An 18,254-nucleotide genomic window follows, 5' to 3' on the forward strand; every position below is an offset into this window, starting at 1 on the left:
CCATGTTTCTTATAAAAAAAAACACGGCAAAATCCCTCTTTTCCAGCCACTTTTGTTGAAAATTGAAATTTCCCGTTCTCTAACTTTTTCTCCGCCTCAAGCTTTTTTTCCCCAAACATACAGCTTTACAAACAACCGGAAGCAGTTCCACGCCAATATATCACAATATAATAGATCAGAAGAAATTGATTTTTATAAACGTTTTTTTTTTTAAATGAAGCTTTTTAAATGCCATGTAAGCACATTTAATGAATTTTAATGCCAATTAAGGCCTTGATTTAAAAAAATAATAATTTAATGACTTTTGATGATTTTTAATGACCTGCGGAAACCCTGCAGAAGAAAAATAAAAAAATAAAATATGGATGAAGTTGTGGCTGGGGAAAAGAAAGCAACTATATAAAATGATTTTAAGATGGGGTATAAAACCTCACCTGTTTGGATAGTGTTACAAATACATCAGTTTGTTGGATTATATGGATAATTATCCTACTACTATTATTCTATAGTAATAATCAAACTATTAGTTTGAAAAAAGACTGAAATTCCACTATATCACATTTTTTTTAACCATGCCATTTTAGAGTTCTGTACAGCACTTGTTACAGCTTTACTAGCTGTACTTTTGGGTTCCTTTCCAAAAATAAAAATTTTAACTGATATTTACTGATGGTAATGTTTGTATTTGTTAATGATGATTGAGTTGAAGAAAACACTTTATTATTAAAAAGTAAAGTGCAGTAAAGCACAGTTTAAGGACAATTATCAGCAACTCACACAACTCGTATATGGAAAAAAGGAAACAGAGTAGATTTAACCTAATAACTCTTAAATGAACGGTTACATTTTCCCATGTATGTTGTCTTGCAAAAGGATTCATGCACCTTGAACTTATCCTACTGCACTCGTTACAAACTGAAACTGCCTGTAAATTACACACACGTTTAGGTGTGGACTTTAACTAGGTCACGATGAATGTCCTGTATTCTAAACCATCCCATTGTTCCTGTGGCTGTACATTTATGGTCAGGGTAAACCTCCGATCGAAGTCAGGTTTTCTTCCAGGATTGTCCTTTGTTTACCGCCATATAGATTTCTATAAACTCCAACCTGCTTCCCTGGTAAAGAAAAGCAAGCCCACATGACAATGCAACCACCACCATGTGTCACCATGATGATGGTCTGTTCAAAATGAGGTGGAATTTGACATTTGAATTGAGAAAGCTTCCTGGAGAGGTGGCGAAACATCTTCAAATCTTGGAAACCAAGTCCAGTGGATATTTTTTTTAACTTTTACGGAATGAGGTGGAGTTTGAGTTTTAAAAAAATGGGTTTTGCATGTACACCCAACTTCTTTGTTTTTCTCTATGAGCTAACCAGATTACCTTCTGCCACATATGTGGTGTGACATTTAGCTCCATTGATACTGCTGTAAATACACTGACAACAGTAAAGGTTTCTTCATTCATGCGATTTCCCTGTGAAGTCTCCCTCCAGAACACTTTCTCTCTGTCAGATGTTGAAGCAGATTACAAAATAGTTAGCATCCAGATGCAGATAAGATGTTTTGTTTTGTCTCAGTAATGCCTTCTCCATGAAATCTGTAAAACCAAAAAGGCTCTTTTGACCTCTGCAGCTGCTCCACAGTTGCTATGATTAATGCTCCACCTGTAGAGGTTGAGATTGTGCTTTATAGTCCAACCTTACCAAAGATATCTGTTGTGCTTCATCTGCTTCCTGATTATAATTGGCTGCTCAAGAGGGTTAATTAAAAGGGCACTAGACTCATCTATCCACAACTGTGTAAGACTGAGATGGTCTCTTTAAACTTCCACTAAAATACTTTGAATTGTGATCAGTCCTGACAAAATGTTTACTGATTAGTTAACTTTATTGATCTCCTAGTAGAAAAATTTACTCAAAAGAAGAAGGTGCCAAAAGGAGGGAAAGGCACATGGGGGACTATATACAGTAAATACAGTGCATACACACACATATATATACAAACAGTCATGGCCAGAAGTATTGAGAATGACAAAAATATTATATTTTCAAATGATCTGCTGCCCTCTGGTTTTTATGTGTGTATATCAGATGTCATCACATACAGAAATACAATTGCAATCATATTATGAGTAACAAAAGCTTTTAATGACAGAATGAGTTAATGCAGAAAGTCAATATTTGCAGTGTTGACCCCTCTTCTTCAGGACCTCTGCAATTCTCCCTGGCATGCTCTCAATCAACTTCTGGACCAAATCCTGACTGATAGCAGTCCATTCTTGCACAATCAATGTTGCATTTTGTCAGAATTCCTAGGTTTTAATTTGTCCACCCATCTCTTGATGATTGACCACAAGGTTTAGATGTGATTAATATCAAGGGGAGTTCCCAGACCATGGACCCAAAATCTCTATGTTTTGTTCCCTGAGCCAGTTAGATATCAACTTTGCTTTATGGCAAGGTGCTACATCATGCTGGAAAAGGCATTGTTCATCACCAAACTGCTGTTGGAAGGTTGGGAGAAGTTGCTCTCAGAGGACATTCTGGTACCATTCTTTATTCATGGTTGTTTTTAGGTAAGACTGTGAGAGAGCCGACTCCCTTGGCTGAGAAGCAACCCCTCACATGAATGGTTTCAGGATGCTTTACAGTTAGCATGAGAAAAGACTGGTGGTAGCGCTCACCTCGTCGTCTCCGAACAAGCCATTTTCCAGATGTCCCAAACAATTGGAAAGGGGATTCATCAAAGAAAATGACAGAGACCAGGCCTTGCTCCAAGAGTCTCCACCTCACAGTGCGTGCAGATGCACGCACACCTGCCTGCTGCCCTTCCTGAGCAAGCAGTGCACTGCTGGTAGCCCGATCTCGCAGCTGAAACACTTTTAAGAGACGGTCCTGGCACTTGCTGGTCTTTCTTGGGTGCCCTGGAGCCTTTTTGGCAACAATGGAACCTCTCTCCTTGAAGTTGACTGAAGTAAAATCATTCTAGCTGCGATTCTCTTTCCTGTTAGGCCATTTTTTGTGCAGTGCAATGATGATTGCACGTGTTTCTTTAGAGATAACCATGGTTCACAGAAGAAAAACAATGATGCCAAGCACCAGCCTCTTTTTAAAGTGTCCAGTGGTGTCATTCTTACTTAATCATGACAGATTGATCTACAGCCCTGTCCTCATTACCACCCACACCTGTGTTAATGGAACAATCACTGAAACGATGTTAGCTGGTCCTTTTAAGACAGGGCTGCAATGACATTGAAATGTGTTTTGGGGGATAAAGTTAATTTTCTAGGCAAATGCTGACTTTGCAATTAATTGCTGTTACGCTCATCACCCTTTATAACATTCTGGAGTATATCCAAATTGCCGTTATAAAAACTGAAGTACATATCTTAATTTGGTTGGATTATTGTACAGGGTTATTGCACAGGGCATTAAATGGGTATTTATATAGATAGGTATTTATATATCTAGCTATTGCACAGGATATTAAATAGTAATTGTACATTAGATATTGCACACATTAATGCATTAATAGTGTCGCATCTTTGTAATAGTGTCACTGAAAAGATTCACGCATTTAAATACTCTAGCAGTGATCAGTAAACTAACCTTGTTCAGGTAGGGGTTCCTGGTGATGTCATAGCCGCGCTTTTTGGTGTAAACGTTGGACTTCTGGTTCGTCCCGGAGTGACAGACCCGCACAGCCTGGAAAGCGGTGTTGTCTCCCTGCACCGCCCCCGCAGGCCGACCCGGAGAGCCGAGCGGTACCCTCATCCTGCCTGCAGCCGCGCCTCTGCACAGAGACAAAGCGGCTTTTCCAGGGAGGGAGTTCATGCTTCCAAAGGGACACCTAGGGCGGAAAAAACACCCACCCACCCCCACAGAGGGAAAGTTACATTACAGTAAGGAGGGAGGACATTCACACCGGGATGCCAGACATGCCGTAAATGATACCAGCTCAGGCTCTATGTAAACAACCGGAAAACTGTTAGCTCAAAGCGGAGTCATAAAAAAAAAAAAAAAAATCAGGCCTCATAAATCCTTTGCTTGTTCAAATTGATGGTTCAGGAAAAAAAATCCAAAATTAGTATATATCATAGAAAAAAATGGTAAAATACGTATATATAAAAGATTGGGCGCATCTTCCATTGCTCTGCTAGCTGCTGTTAGCTCGTAAAGCTATTAAAACAAGCACAGTTTTCTAAAGAAACGAGCCTGCAAAAAACAGCAACTACACAAATATAGTTCAGTTGGCCTCACCTGAAAACTGCGTGGATAAGTTTAAGCACAGGCTTATTGCTTCATGGGAAGAACCGCTTTGGTCCTATTGAGTTTTATCTAACCGGAGATAGGAGGCTTGACAGCTGATTCAGGACCTCCTGACATTGGGCAGTTTTACTTCCGTGTTAAAGTAAGCCCGCCTCTTCTATCTGCAGATCAGCCAATCAGAGAGAGCGCTACGATGACATAGGCCAGGCCCCTGATATGTATCCATCTGTAGCCAACCTTCACTGTTATCTGAGAATAACACCTACGGTAGTCATTTGTTATCGTTCGATAAGGATTGTATTTAGGAGCGTTTTATTCACATACTTTTTTATTCCGTAAACCTTACAATCATAAAATTGGTACACTTAGTGTGACTAAACAAAAGTTTATTTTATTAGTGAATTGAAAACTATCCTTAATCTCAGATAAACTTTTATTCCTAACAATCTAAACTAAAGATTAAGAGCACAAAATTGTCTGGATACTTTAGATGCGAACAGCAGATCCCTTTGTAGAAACTCCTATTGGGACAAGTTTGAAAATAAATAAAAGAGAGATTTGCAAATTTCCAAACATGCCAAGAATCTATTAAAGAACAAAAATCACTCCAGTTCTGTCTAAAAAGTTTATTAAAACATATCTTATACATCACTTCATCCATTACAAAAGAAATGATTAGGTAAGATCACATTTATACAGTATTTTAGAGGGTTTTTTTCTTCTGCTTTCTACTGCAGCTGCTGAGTTTTGCATTTGCACTGAACATTGAATTGCAACAGGCAGGGTTTCTAGAGATGCAACAGGCACAATTTTGGGAATTACAGTGAGACAGGAGGAACATAACACCTATGATGGATGGGAAGCAACAGTTCCTGGAGTTGGAGAAACTGAACTTCTGTGTCTTGTTGCATTGAGACAAACTATCAGTGCTGATGAGGCTTTGACAGAGTGAAAGAGCACATTGGAAACGAAACATTTTGTCAATTAACATTAAAGATAGAAAAAAAAATAAATGCCGACATAGGCTGAAGTAAGGAATGTCAATCAGCTCCCTTTGTTTGCAGTGTCACGCCAGGTCCTCCATGCTGAGCAGGAGGTAGAAGCTCCTTCAATTTACAGCTGTGGGTGTAGCAGCTGGAGTGGAGTTTGTCAAACTGCTGTCTACATGACAGGAGAGTCACAGCATCTAAATGGGGAGATTTTGTCACTGCAATCACCAGTGGCGGTTTGAGAACAAATTTACCAGGGGGGCCATGGTGGGCCATTTTTTTTATTTTTAAATGGGGGCACAGAATAAAAGAATGGAACCAAAAAAAGTGAGACGTTCTTTGGTTCACTTAATATATCAAGCAAACCAGCCATTTGCAAGTCTGGAAACTTCATATCTAGAAGACAAAACTAGTGATCTTATAGGGATTATCGAAGCTAAAAAGGCAACTACTTAATTTTTTAAATCAAATAAAACTAAAATAAAAAAAGATTAAACTGACTTTTCCGTAGCAGTTTTTTTCCCAGGACATATAATTTATTTTTATTAAATGTTGTATTATGTAGTAGTAAAGGGGCCTTAATGGGGGTCCAGGACCAGTTCTATAGACCCACTGGCCCATGTCTAGAACTGCCAATTGGAATCAGGTCTGATGTGAAGGCGCTGTTATAGTCATACATGCATGTTTAAAAATTTGTGAAAACTATAGATTTAAATCATTCTTAAGATAATGTCTTTCACCACAGAAATATGCACACACAGACAATACATAAAAGATTCACATAACCAGCTAATTTAAATGGAAATGAACATGGTTTTCTTTATATAGCAGTAATTACACACAATGGAAGTGCAGTTCAAATATGCACATATTACACACACTGCCTGTAAAGCAGTTTACTTCAGTTTGTTAAACAGCTGCAGCTTCAAACGCCTTCATTTCACCGATGTGGAAACAGTGAGGAAAAAATAAGAAATGTTTCAGATGACTACGCTGGTACTGCTATGGGAGCCTCTATCCTAAGAGAGAAAAAGGTGAAAAAGCAGAGATTAGAGTCTAAAACAGAACTACTATGATCGCCACATGGAAAAAGCCACACAGAAAAAAAACAAAGAAGAAGAAATCAAAGCTATGACTGCAGAAATTTACAGCATTAGCTTTGCACATATGTGTTGTACCCACCTGCTGCCACTTGGGGGCAGTGTGAGAGATCTGTGGAATAGTCACAATGAAGCTTGCACATGTATGCTTTGCTAACTTTCTTTTATCACAGCCGTACAAAGAAAGGCGAAAACGTTTATAAACCACCAACTGGATTGTGATGGTGTTGCAGCTTTTCTGTCATTTTACTAAAGCGTAATCAAGAGTAAAGCAGTCTTTGCCATTCCTAGAAATAGTATAGTGAGAAGTCTGATTATTTAGCTCTGTAGTCTGCAGAGGCCATTTATAAAGGCCAAGTTTTCAGACATTTGCAGAAAAAATTTCACAAGATGTGGCAACGCTACATTTAGGTACACACATTTCTGGTTCAACATTCATAGATTTATGAATGCTGGTCAATATTTTTATGTCCCGACATCTTTGATGCTCCTACTTGAGAGAAAAGAAGTACTCATCAGCTCATACCGAATCTGCAGGGTTTTAGGTAATCTGTATATTTGGAGTATATTTAACAACTGAAGGGGAATTTTATTAACGCTCCACTAAACTGAGTGTTAAACTGATCTAAATGTTGACACTGTTGGCTTTCCGGGAAAACCCGTCCTGCCTTTCAAAGCCAAAGCTCTCACATGGAGACTACAAACTAAAGGCAGATCAGAAAATACAGCACACAGGGGTTATGTTTTAACACACTGCTGGTTCATTGTATGTATCAGCAGTAGGTGAGGATCTTACAGAAAGACGGTCGTAGTTCCTGCGACCAGGCTGGACCTCACTGGAGTAGTAGCTGGGAGGTTTTTCTGGCCAATCCTTCACTTTGCGTCCTTTCCTCCTGGTGCTGACCTCCTCATCCGAGCTCCAGGACCTTGTGCGGTGCCGAGGAGGAGAGTAGCTCCTCTCTCTCCTTGCTGATCTGCTATGCAGCTCCTCCATTAGGTCGTCACGGCTTCGGGTGCGTGGCCTGGACCCTCGCCCTCTCCTCTCGTTCCTTGACCCCCCATGCGTTGCTCTTCCTCCCTGGTTATCCCAGTCTGAATCGTCACTGTATTCACGCAGTATCCCCCTTCTTGGAGGAGGGTCGTCCCTGCTTCTGTACCCATGTCTGTCTCGCTGTTGGCCCCCTCCTGAGCGGTTGGTGCTGCCACTAGACTGACTGGACATTCTTGGATACCCCCTGGCCCCATTTCCTCCAGCTGTGTCCCTGCGGGAGGAAAAGCTGGGGACTCGCTGGATGATTGGAGGCAGAGTGATCACCCTTCTCTCCATCCCCCTCACCCCCATCTCGTCCAGAGCTGATAACATGCTGGGCGGACCAGGGGCGTAGGGCACCGCTGGAGGAGAGGGTTGAGGCTGCAGACGGGGCTGCGAAGGCGTCATGTTTCGAACGTTGTGTGGTGCCATTTGAGGAGGGCTCACATCAAGCCCTCTCACCTGGTTCTCCAGGTAGTCCAACATTGGGTTGGCTCCTTGAACGCTACTTCGAAGGCTGCTGTTCGCCATGTATTGTGGATGTGAAGTGTGGTGCTGCTGCTGCGGGGCCATTGGTGCCAAATGCATGGGAGTCATAGAGAGGTTTTGTTTCGTTGAGTAGTCTGATATGGAAGCTGGGACTAAAGGGGAAAAAAATATCACAGATTAAAAGTAAAGAAAAGCTGCAGTTATCAAGAACAAGATGCTGAATATACTAAAGCACAATACAAATGTGGAACAGGTTTGTGGATAGTTTTTATTAGCACAAGAACACGTTCTTGACTCTATAAGGTATGACCAAATAAACACACCCTGAGTAAAGACACCAATCTTTGAGCGGATAGATCTTTTCATGCCTTTCTTTGATGGATATTTACCAGAATAGAGCAAGGGAACACCCTGGGAGGAGGCATTGCTGATGTTTGTGTAAATAGGCTGACCGTTCATCCAGGGACCCATGGCTTTCTGAGCTTCTTTCAGCATCCGGTGCTGCATTACCGCTGCAATCAGAGCACAAACCAGAAATATTTCACTGTTTGAAAATAACAGGAATCAGACTCTGGATCAAGCCAGTCAGTGAATAGCATGTTCTAGCTGTAAATAAAATGCAAATTAAAGCCTGGTGGATAAAAAAAAAAGTATAAAAAAAGACAGACAACTGTGAAATAAAAGCAAAACGGGGAACTTAAATTAAAAAAAAGAAAATCTACAGCAACCGTTCATTCGTAGCTTATAAAGAAAATGCATTATTCTGAACTTGAAAACCCCGATACACTACGCTGTCATTTTTAAAAATCAAAGTAAAAGCTGATCTATCCAGTTTCTCTTTAATTCAGTCCTTGTCTATCGGCGTTTGTCCACACAGAGTCACATGGGTTGGAGTTTACAGGTGGTGGCAGTCTAAACAGGTCAGTCACAGAGTACAAGGTAACAGCAAAATCAACCATGGACACCAACACACACTGCTACACTCCACAGGGCAATTTCCAGTCATCAACTAACAGAACATCCACACTTTGGCATGTAAGAGGAGGCTGGAGTACCTGGTGGGATGCCCAGAAAAATGCCAAGGACTAACTTTATTACTATTCTTTTTTTTATTATTTAACTTTAGTTATTAATGTTTATTAGTACATTAAAAATAACTTGTGATGATTGTAGATTTCATAAGTAATACTTGACATTTATTATTATTTCTGTGTTTATTATAGATCATTTGCTTTTTTAAAGTTGTTTTTATATTTATCCAACTAATTTCCTCAGACTATAGTGTTTTCCTGAATCCTGATTCCACAATTGGCCGATTTAGTTATTTTTAATAACTTGAAGGTTTTTTATTTAATACATTTGCAGTATAACATTTCCATGGCTTTTCTCTTTTTAATATGTATAAAGCACAAAGTTATGCATCTTTAACCTAAAGAAATCTGACATTATGTACAGTTAGGGATATTTTTGTCATTATTATTCTGCTATTTCATTTTGTTGTACTTCACTGACAGCTTTCTGATTATATTTCATTTTAACCAGGATGCCTAAACATTTATTACATTACATAATTTTTAAACTGCAATTTTATATTTTTGATGTAGCTTTTAAAATATTAGGATATTGAACTTAACACTTTTAAAAGTTGAAATCTGTTTTCTGTAAATACCCCACTATACCCCTGTCAGCTCGGGGGGGTAACCAAACTTTTTCTGCATCTTTTTTGGCAGCCCAACCAAGATAGGTCAGCTCATTTTGAATTATAAAAACAAGAAACAGAATAAATTTGGACTAGATCATGTTATGCTAAAACAAACCCCCAAAAAGCACCTGCAATCTGCTTTAAGCTGTCCATACACCGATTTAAGATAAACTTTAAAGCAAAAAATCTGAAGTTGACAGAATTGTGTTTTGTTTTCTAAATTACTTAAAATATATCTCGGGTTTCTGACAGTGACAATTGGTGAATTTAACAAAATCTCAAGTTTTGAGTGAGTACCTCAAGGATAAAGGGAATCTAGATGCAAGTCTCTGTATACATTGACCCTTTTCTCCCTTTTTGTCCGTACAAATTCTGGCTTAAAACACACATGAAGCCCTCTCTAGTACCTTTTTCAGGACAACAGCAGGTCTGAGGACAACAGGGACAGCGGACATAGCAGCAGCACTTTTGTGGGCAGCACTGACAGCAGCATATGCAGAAGAGCATAATGAGCAACAATGCGCCGATGATGATGAACAGGACAGTGAGCCAGTCTGAAACAAGAAGACAGTAAAACTGACCTCAGCTTTGCGTTCTCTTTAAAAGCCTCAGCAGGAAATGACAGAGGAAACTTACGGTAAACAATGAGCCTGACTTCTCGATCCGAGTCACCCGTAGTGTCCCCAGGAGCCTCGATGCTGCAGTAGTACATGCCGTTATCCCACCACATCACCTCATTTATCACTAAATCTGCATCTGTTTAGAGAAAATTCTGTTTAAATCCCTCTGGGCTTCATCTCTGCAACAAAATGCTACTCAAACAATATATAACAACAATAGAATATGTTTACTTGAAAATGATTAGGCAAGTTACACATGCTGATAATGCCAAGGCAACAAATCCCACTGCTAGGATAAAACGTACTGTTCTGAATTGTGATTCTGCGATTTTTGTACTCTGCTCCCAGCATTGGCTGATTGATTCCCCTCTTCTGGATGACAGTGCGAACTGTTCGCTGGCTGTCTGGACAGTCATTGGCCGGATCCTGGCCGAGCTGCAGAGCCGCCTGATAAGCTTCAGAAACAAAGAAAGCAATGTATCAGGTTATACTCATTTAACGCTACAGTTGAGGATAAGTAATCATTAGGATAAGTATTTTTGTACTGATAAAATATTACTTTATTGCTGTAATATGAAAAAATAACATAGAATACTGCTGCTAAAAAAGCCAGATTCAGGTTAATAAAACTATGTACTGAGGAAAGAAGTTATCAACACTTCCTGGAAACATTGTTTGGCAAATGTGTCATAACAAGGGTTGTAACAGCACAGTTATTTCCAAAAATAAAAACCCAGCATCAGAAACACTGTTGTTTTATACCTGAATACATGCAGAAAGTTTACGTTACACAATCTTTGAAAGAGACAACAAAACAAACCAACGGAAAGTCCCCACTGCCCCCCATCTCTGCCGTTTGGAAATTAAGGTTTCTGCTGCAGCTAAATGAAGGGAAATCTAAAACCACTAAAGTTGTTTTATTTATTTATTTATTTATTTTTAATATGTCTGCACGGTTTTATCTAATTTCATTTTTATCTCGTGATTGAGGTAACCATAAGATGCAAAAAAAATGTGATTTAAAATCTAAACACTTGCAGAAACCATGACCTCCCTGACTTCCAGGACATTTAAACCAAGCATTACAAGTTAAGGGCCAAGAAAGTTTGTTTTACAAAAGCCTGGGGGCCAAAAACTCAAAGGCTGAAGAAGTGTTTACCCACAAGTCATTGATCTGCTTAATTCTGAGCCCTAAGCTGGGTATATTCTGCAAGTTCACCATTTAATCAGTTTTACTTATTCCGTTCTAGGATGTGGCTTCTTATTGCACCATATTTGCAAAACTATACCCCCGTGTAAATTCCACATCAACAGAATTTATAAAACTGTTCATATGAATAAAAATTAGCAGTAGATCCTTATTAAATTTCAAAATTGTTTTTTTTTTTTTTCTTTCCTGAGGGGCACATGATTTTGTACCCTGCCAGCAAGATGAATTGTCCCAAGATTTTTGAATTTACAAAATCGTGAAAATACATCTTTCCAGAGGGCAACTGATGCATTAGTCTCGATACCGAAATGTTTTGAACAGGTTAATGCAGTGACATGTATGACGTCATCGGATGTGGCAAGCTGAAGCAAAACAAACATGGCTGTGCAGATTTTAGCTGGAATATTCTCTATTCCTTTTTGAAAAATGAGAAAAATTATGTACCTTTGAGGATGGGAAACATGTTTCCGCTTTCCTCCCAGAAACTTGCAACATAGATATTGTGTAGAATTCAAATTAAACAACATGCATCAACCTGGTTTATGCCAAGTTACATATGCTAAGTCTAATTTTGGTTTTTTGTATGATATAACTGCCCCCTCCATAAAGGGGTCTCTGCTCCTCCACAACTGGCTTCAGATCTGCAAAGAACGCCATCAGTATTTTCCATAATTTTATTTAGTAGAAATCACATAACCCTAATGTGCCATCAGGGTTAAATGCATCATGTAATCAAAATGCAAAACCTTGTGTTTTTTACTCAGAACTCTCTTCTGATCATCTTAACTCTCCATACCTATTTTTCTGATTAAATCATGCTGGGATTATTAAGCTACTGGCATATCTGAAACCTTATTACCTGCACCTCACTGTCTTCCTCATGGCCAAACACAAAAAATATGCACTTGGCTTTAAGGGGTTAACAAAACAACGCAACAACCTCTATCTTGGTAGGTATGTAAATAAACATGCTTTATATAAATGAGCCCCGTGTAATGTCTAGATCACTGATCTGTCTGCTTTTCACAACATGATTGCGCAACAATAGCATTGCCTGTGGAGCCAGGTTGAATGCAGACTTGGACATCTGGTTTGTCTTGTTTTTGGCGATCACTTCAACAAATATCGTCCCGTACATCGTTGTTTAACAACGGTTAATATAACTCATCAGGGTCCATTTCCTGCTGTAGCAGATTGTATAATGTTGGATTTTAGGGTTAAATTATCAATGTTCTTCAAGAAAAGCTAAGAGAGAAGTTTCCATTAATGTTTTTTTTTATCTCTTTAAAAATATATATATATATTTTTTTTCCCAGTCCTTCTCTCCAGACATTTAACAGGTTCCACCTCCCTGTTGCACTTGGTGCATTTCTGTCCTGTGCAATAACTGTAAGGAGCTACGAAGCCAGAATGGATTTGGTACCCAAAATCTAATATTTGCTCTTCTTTTTGCCCATTTTACAGCAAACAGTATGCTGATCATACCGAGGCTCATCAGTATCTCTGCATCTGTTAAACACTATAATTAAAATATAATATCATAAAGGTCCTAAACTGCTGCTCGTTCTTTTTCTCCTCCTCCTCATCACTAAAAACAATAACAGAGCTTGACAGCATGAAAACTACGTAAAGACTGATGAGAGCAAGATGCGAGTTTACAACCTTATGCTCAATTTGGAGGTGTGTGCACTTCTCTCCAGATAGGAGCACTATTCCAAAGTGCAGCTCCGAGAACTTATATGAGCAATGGGCCGGATGAAGTCAGAACAAAAGTGGTCTGTATCATTGAGGTGATGGATTGCTTTTATGGGTTATACATAGCAGCTGTGCTTCTGTAAGAGTGATAATTAGTTGGCATGTTACCTTACTACAAGTAGTTCTGGTCAATTTTCTTTTTAATTCCTCTGATAAGTAAGCCATACCAGCATCTAGAGGCCACACATCTCTGATAAACTAACACTGCAGCAGTCAGGATCCTCTAGGGAGGAGCTTAGTCAAGACCCTGTAATCTTTCTATGTGTGGCAGTATGCCCTGCGGGCTTTGAACGCACCACACAAGTGCCGACCCAATTGGTTGTGGCGCTGTCTGTATATAAAGGGCCCTCTCTCACCTGGTCATCATGTTGTCCTTCCGGTTCAGACCTCGGTGTTTGCTGGCGCAGCACGCCAGCTGCATACAGATGCGCGCTCGAATGATGCGCTTTAAACTAAGCACTGATCAAGCCTTCTTGTGGTAAGAGTTATTTTAGTTTAATTCTGTTAGCCTAGCCTTAGCTCAGCTTTACTGATATATATATGCAGGTGTCCCATACAAGCGGCCTGATTCTTCTCCTTGCCAGAGGCACTACATAGAGCTCAGTGGTAAGTGAAAAGCTCATTCTTCACATGCTTCTAGATTCTATATTTTTTTGACATGCATGTTTGATTAGACGCTGCCGTTTGTCCTTGGCTGGCTGTTTTGTCTGCTGTTTCCGGCTGGCAGTCCGCATGTAGGCGTCCGTCGCCGGCTGCCTGTTACTTTGGCTCTCGGCTCCATGCCCGCCATCCTGATCAGTGTGAAGCTGCTTCCTGTCTCTCGTCCAGTGTGACTGGTTTGGGCCGGTCTGTGACTGGCGTGTACCGATTCTGCTGGTGAATCTTTGTGCTGTGTCTGCTGCGGCGTAGGGTTCATCCCCAAACTGACTTTATTGAAACTACTGCTGCTTGATTTTTTTGTGCACTGAACTGTTTTAATATGAAATGTGTGATTTGAATGTCTTTTTATTTTGACAGAAACGGCCAGCTCCTGGTGTTGGTGGTGGACTTTCCGGATGGTGGTACTCCTTTCGGTTTGGTGCACGAGTTTTTTTTTGCTGTGTTCTTTTGTAGGTCACTACCCTGATTTAGACTGCCATCCTGGAGTTGAGCTGTGACTGTTATTTTAATGTGTGAGTGGTTTTAAATTGCTTTGTTCCAATAACTGTAATAAAATCATTGAATCTGGTGAGATTGTCTCAAGCCTCATCTTTAGCGGGCCTGTGTGCCTTCAAGGTAACTTTCAAGGGAAATTATTGCAACCTTACATTAAATTTGCAGTTTTAAAGTGCAGTTACCAATTTGGATCACTCGGTACCACTACATATGAAGGTTTCCGAGAACTCTCAAGACAACCTGGTTACTATTATATTCCATTATGAATATGTTGGGGAGACCAAGGTGTTCTTAATGCTTCCCAGGTGTTTGCGGAGACAAAAAAAGCAGTACTAAAGAACTTTATGTGTTGGACGATTTTGGCTCCGCCTAGTGGATGAAAGCTGTATTGTTTGCCTGAAGGAAGACAACATTTTCCATGAGCATCAGCGTGGTAAAGACCATATCGTGGTAAAATCCAGATCTCCTGGAAACCTGCAGTTGGATAAAACCACATTTCTGTTTCCAGTAGCTGTGTGAAAGATAAATAGTGATGAGGTAATAAATCTAATTGTGGTGACACAATGTTGTATGACGATGTCTAGTTTTGTAGCCCCCGGCCACCTCACCCGACTCGTCAGAGACTGATGTGACAACCAGTTTAGAGCCTTGAAATAAACATAACATAATGTCAACCCTGCACAATTTGCACAAATATACAGTCTCTCAGGGAAACTTTGTCGCATCACTTCCGTCGTTTTAACAAATGGGGAAAGTGACGTATGCCATCTGCACATTTTTAGGTGTTTTGTGTTGCATGGTTACTTCCACCCTATTCAAAGTAGCTTAGTGTCTATGATAGAGGTCATTCAACAAGTTGTTGGCTGACGTATAATCAGAAATGTAATGAAAAAATTCTATGAAGATTGCTTAGTTTTGGTTAAAAGATGGGAGTGGGGTCTTAATCTGGACTAAAGGTGGGGCCTTCTTCAGTGGACACATGTCTCCCCCCTCTCTAGTAACCCCTTCCCTGTCAGCCCACAATACAAAAAAACAAAAAAACAAAACAAACACGAGCACTGGTGCTGTAAAAAACGTGAAATATTTCAAGAAGGGTGTGCTAACAACACTGAACTCAGTTAGGGTGGATAGATAATGGATTTAGAGCTGACCTACTCACATGTATTTTTAGTAATTTGAGTGAAGAATTTGGTGGATATCTAATTGCGGTGGTAGAATACTTCCTATATCCTTTCCATTTAGAAGAAGCCTCACCTGTGGAGTAATACTCCAAGACCGGATCTTTACAAAAGGACTTGAACTTCCATGAGACGAGGACCTCCTGAGGGTTGGCTGATGTTGAGTAGTCGCAGTGGATTGTCACAGAGCCAAACAGCGTTGTTGACCTCTCAGTCTCTGGGACGACCACCTGAATGGACAGCAGCTCTGGGACAGAACGTAAAAGAACGGAATAATAAACACATTCTTTGACTGGAACCAGCATAACTGTGGTTAAACGCTGGAATCCAACCAGACCAGTTAACAGTTTACAGCAACTAGACTAATGTCATCACCACTAATAACAGTAGTCAGTAATGAGCAGTAAACTGTACTCTTGATGACAGGTATATGCTGCTGATAAATCAAACTATGAGTTAAGATAACAGAAAAAAAAAAAAAAACATTAAGGAGTGCTGGTGCCCATCTCCAGCTGTCTACGGCGAGATGGACTGGTGTAAACAGGATAAGGCCGTATCTGTGGGCAGCCTTGTCCTGGTGACCTGGACAGGTCGCCAGTCCATCGCAGGGCAACACAGAGACAAACAGGACAAACAACCATTCACGAAAACACACACCTAAGGAGAATCTAGAGAAACCAATTAACGTAACATTCATGTTGTTGGACTGTGGGATGAGGCCGGAGTGACCGGAGAGAACCCACGCATGCTCAGGGAGAACATGCAAACTCCATGCAGAAAGACCCCGGGCCGGGAATCGAACCCAGAACCTTCTTGCTGCAAGGCAGCAGTACTACCCACTGCATCAGGAGCAGGTACAGGGTTGTGCATTTGCATTTTATTTGAGAAAAAAAAGTCCTGTCACCTCCAGATATTTAGAGAAAATGTATTGCTTAAACAGTAGGTAAATCCTCTATAACAGATGTTCCTAAACATTTCAGCCTCTGACCCAAAAATAAAAAGTCAACAGACTGCGACTCCCTAAAAATACGTAATTACTCCATTACTTCCCCCTATTTTAAATATAATGTTATTATTTACATATATAAATAAATGTATATTTTTAAACCTCTAATTTGCCATTTTAAATATTTTAATGTTTAATTATTTGATTGTGCATTTTAGAAATTGATTGATAAATGTCATGTTTTTAATAAATTAATAAACTAATGTTACATTTACTTATTTCATGGTACTTTTATAAAACATTTTGACCCTCCATATACCTTGTACGGCGGAGTATTAGGCGCAGGCTAGAGATTTTTATTTTCTTTATCTCGGGAATAAAGTCTTAATATTATGAGCATGAAGTCATAAAAATTACAAGAATAACATCGTAATGAGAATAGTCTTAAAATTACGAGAATAAAGTCGCAATGAGAATAGTCATAAAATTACGAGAATAAAATCGCAATGAGAATAGTTGTAAAATTACGAGAATAAAATCGTAACGAGAATAGTCAAAAAATTATGAGAATAAAATTGCAATGAGAATAGTCGTAAAATTACGAGAATAAAATCGTAACGAGAATAGTCAAAACTACGAGAATAAAATCGTAACGAGAATAATCATAAATTTACGAGAGTAAAATCACAACGAGAATAGTCTTAAAATTAAAAGAGTAAAATCGCAACAAAATAAGTTATAAAATTACGAGAATGAAATAACGAGAATAGTCATAAAATTACGAGAATAAAATCGTAACGAAAGAGTCATAAAATACATGAATAAAATCATAACGAAAGAGTCATAAAATACATGAATAAAATCATAACGAAAGAGTCATAAAATTATGAGAATAGTCATGGAATTACAAGAATAGTCATAAAATTACGAGAATAGTCATACAATTACACAAATAAAGTCATATTATAAGAATAAAGTTAGAAAATTACGAGAATAAAGTCGCAAACCCACCGCCCACCGGTGGGCCCCGCCCCCCATTTTGGGAACCCCTATGAGCTTTCTATTGCAAAGCTGACCTCAATATAAAAAAAATAAATAAATAAACTGGAATCAAAAGCTCTTTATAACTTATTTTTTAAAAACAAAAGTGACAATTTCAGTTACTCAAGAGATACAAGAGATAAAAGTAAAGAGTAAAAGTAAAGAGGATTAAATTCTTTTGTTCACATGTTGGAGTCAGTTTTGATTGAAAAACTAGGGCGCCCACAGATACGGCCTTGTCCTGTTTACACCTGTCGATCATTAACTTTTCGGCGTTGCTGTTACTTTCGACTATTGGTTTAGGTATTCTTTTTTTTATTTCTAAATTTCTCTCTTTTAGGTTTCAAAAAGGGATACTGCAGTAATAGTTAGGCACGGATGGATTTTTAAGTGAGCCTCACCTGTTGGCAGGTGCAGCAGCAGAAACAACAGAAGTATCATGTTTCCCATTTCAGTGATCTGTATCCTTCCGCGGAATCTTCACTTCTTGCTCTGTAAGTAGCCGAAATCCTCCAAAAAAGACGGAATATTGACAGAAAAACGTCGCGTAAATGCTTCCAAACATAATAACCAGGCTTTCCACCTATGGCAGAATGTTAACAGGCTATTTTTATAATAGAGTATTTTTTTTCTCCCTGCAGGAGCAGCGGTACACAACCGAACTTCCCAGTGGAGAGGCTGCTCATCCCCTCCCCCACCTAGATACAGGTGACATCACTTCCCCCGCCCACACTAACAGGTGCATTTGTGAATTTTTTATTTTTTTT

General features: G+C 39.3%; 2 protein-coding genes across 3 annotated transcripts in view; both read right to left on the bottom strand.

Moving 5' to 3' along the window:
• The window catches only part of LOC107091427 (NADP-dependent malic enzyme-like), a 21,586-nt gene extending 17,189 nt beyond the window's left edge, over window positions 1-4,397 (bottom strand). Inside the window, 2 exon segments of the mRNA XM_015385349.1 lie at window positions 3,613-3,853; window positions 4,264-4,397. Coding sequence (XP_015240835.1) covers window positions 3,613-3,837 — 225 coding nt within the window. The 5' untranslated portion in view covers window positions 3,838-3,853; window positions 4,264-4,397.
• Window positions 4,398-4,896: 499 nt separating this feature from the next.
• LOC107091460 (immunoglobulin-like domain-containing receptor 1) lies at window positions 4,897-18,174 on the bottom strand. 2 transcript variants are annotated; one of them, XM_015385401.1, is made up of 8 exons: window positions 17,889-18,174; window positions 15,577-15,747; window positions 10,508-10,657; window positions 10,219-10,338; window positions 9,990-10,136; window positions 8,270-8,392; window positions 7,158-8,032; window positions 4,898-6,280 (listed from the first exon to the last, which is right to left on the bottom strand). In XM_015385401.1, the coding sequence occupies exons 1-8, from the start codon at window positions 17,935-17,937 to the stop codon at window positions 6,242-6,244; spliced, it is 1,674 nt and encodes a 557-aa protein (XP_015240887.1). In that variant the 5' UTR covers window positions 17,938-18,174; the 3' UTR covers window positions 4,898-6,241. The 2 variants fall into 2 exon arrangements, with proteins under 2 accessions (XP_015240886.1, XP_015240887.1); XM_015385400.1 differs by having other exon boundaries at window positions 4,897-8,032.
• Between the last annotated feature and the right edge of the window lie 80 nt (window positions 18,175-18,254).

The sequence above is a fragment of the Cyprinodon variegatus genome, unplaced genomic scaffold (assembly GCF_000732505.1).
Source record: "Cyprinodon variegatus isolate N-32 unplaced genomic scaffold, C_variegatus-1.0 Scaffold337, whole genome shotgun sequence".
Taxonomy (NCBI): Eukaryota; Metazoa; Chordata; class Actinopteri; order Cyprinodontiformes; family Cyprinodontidae; genus Cyprinodon; species Cyprinodon variegatus.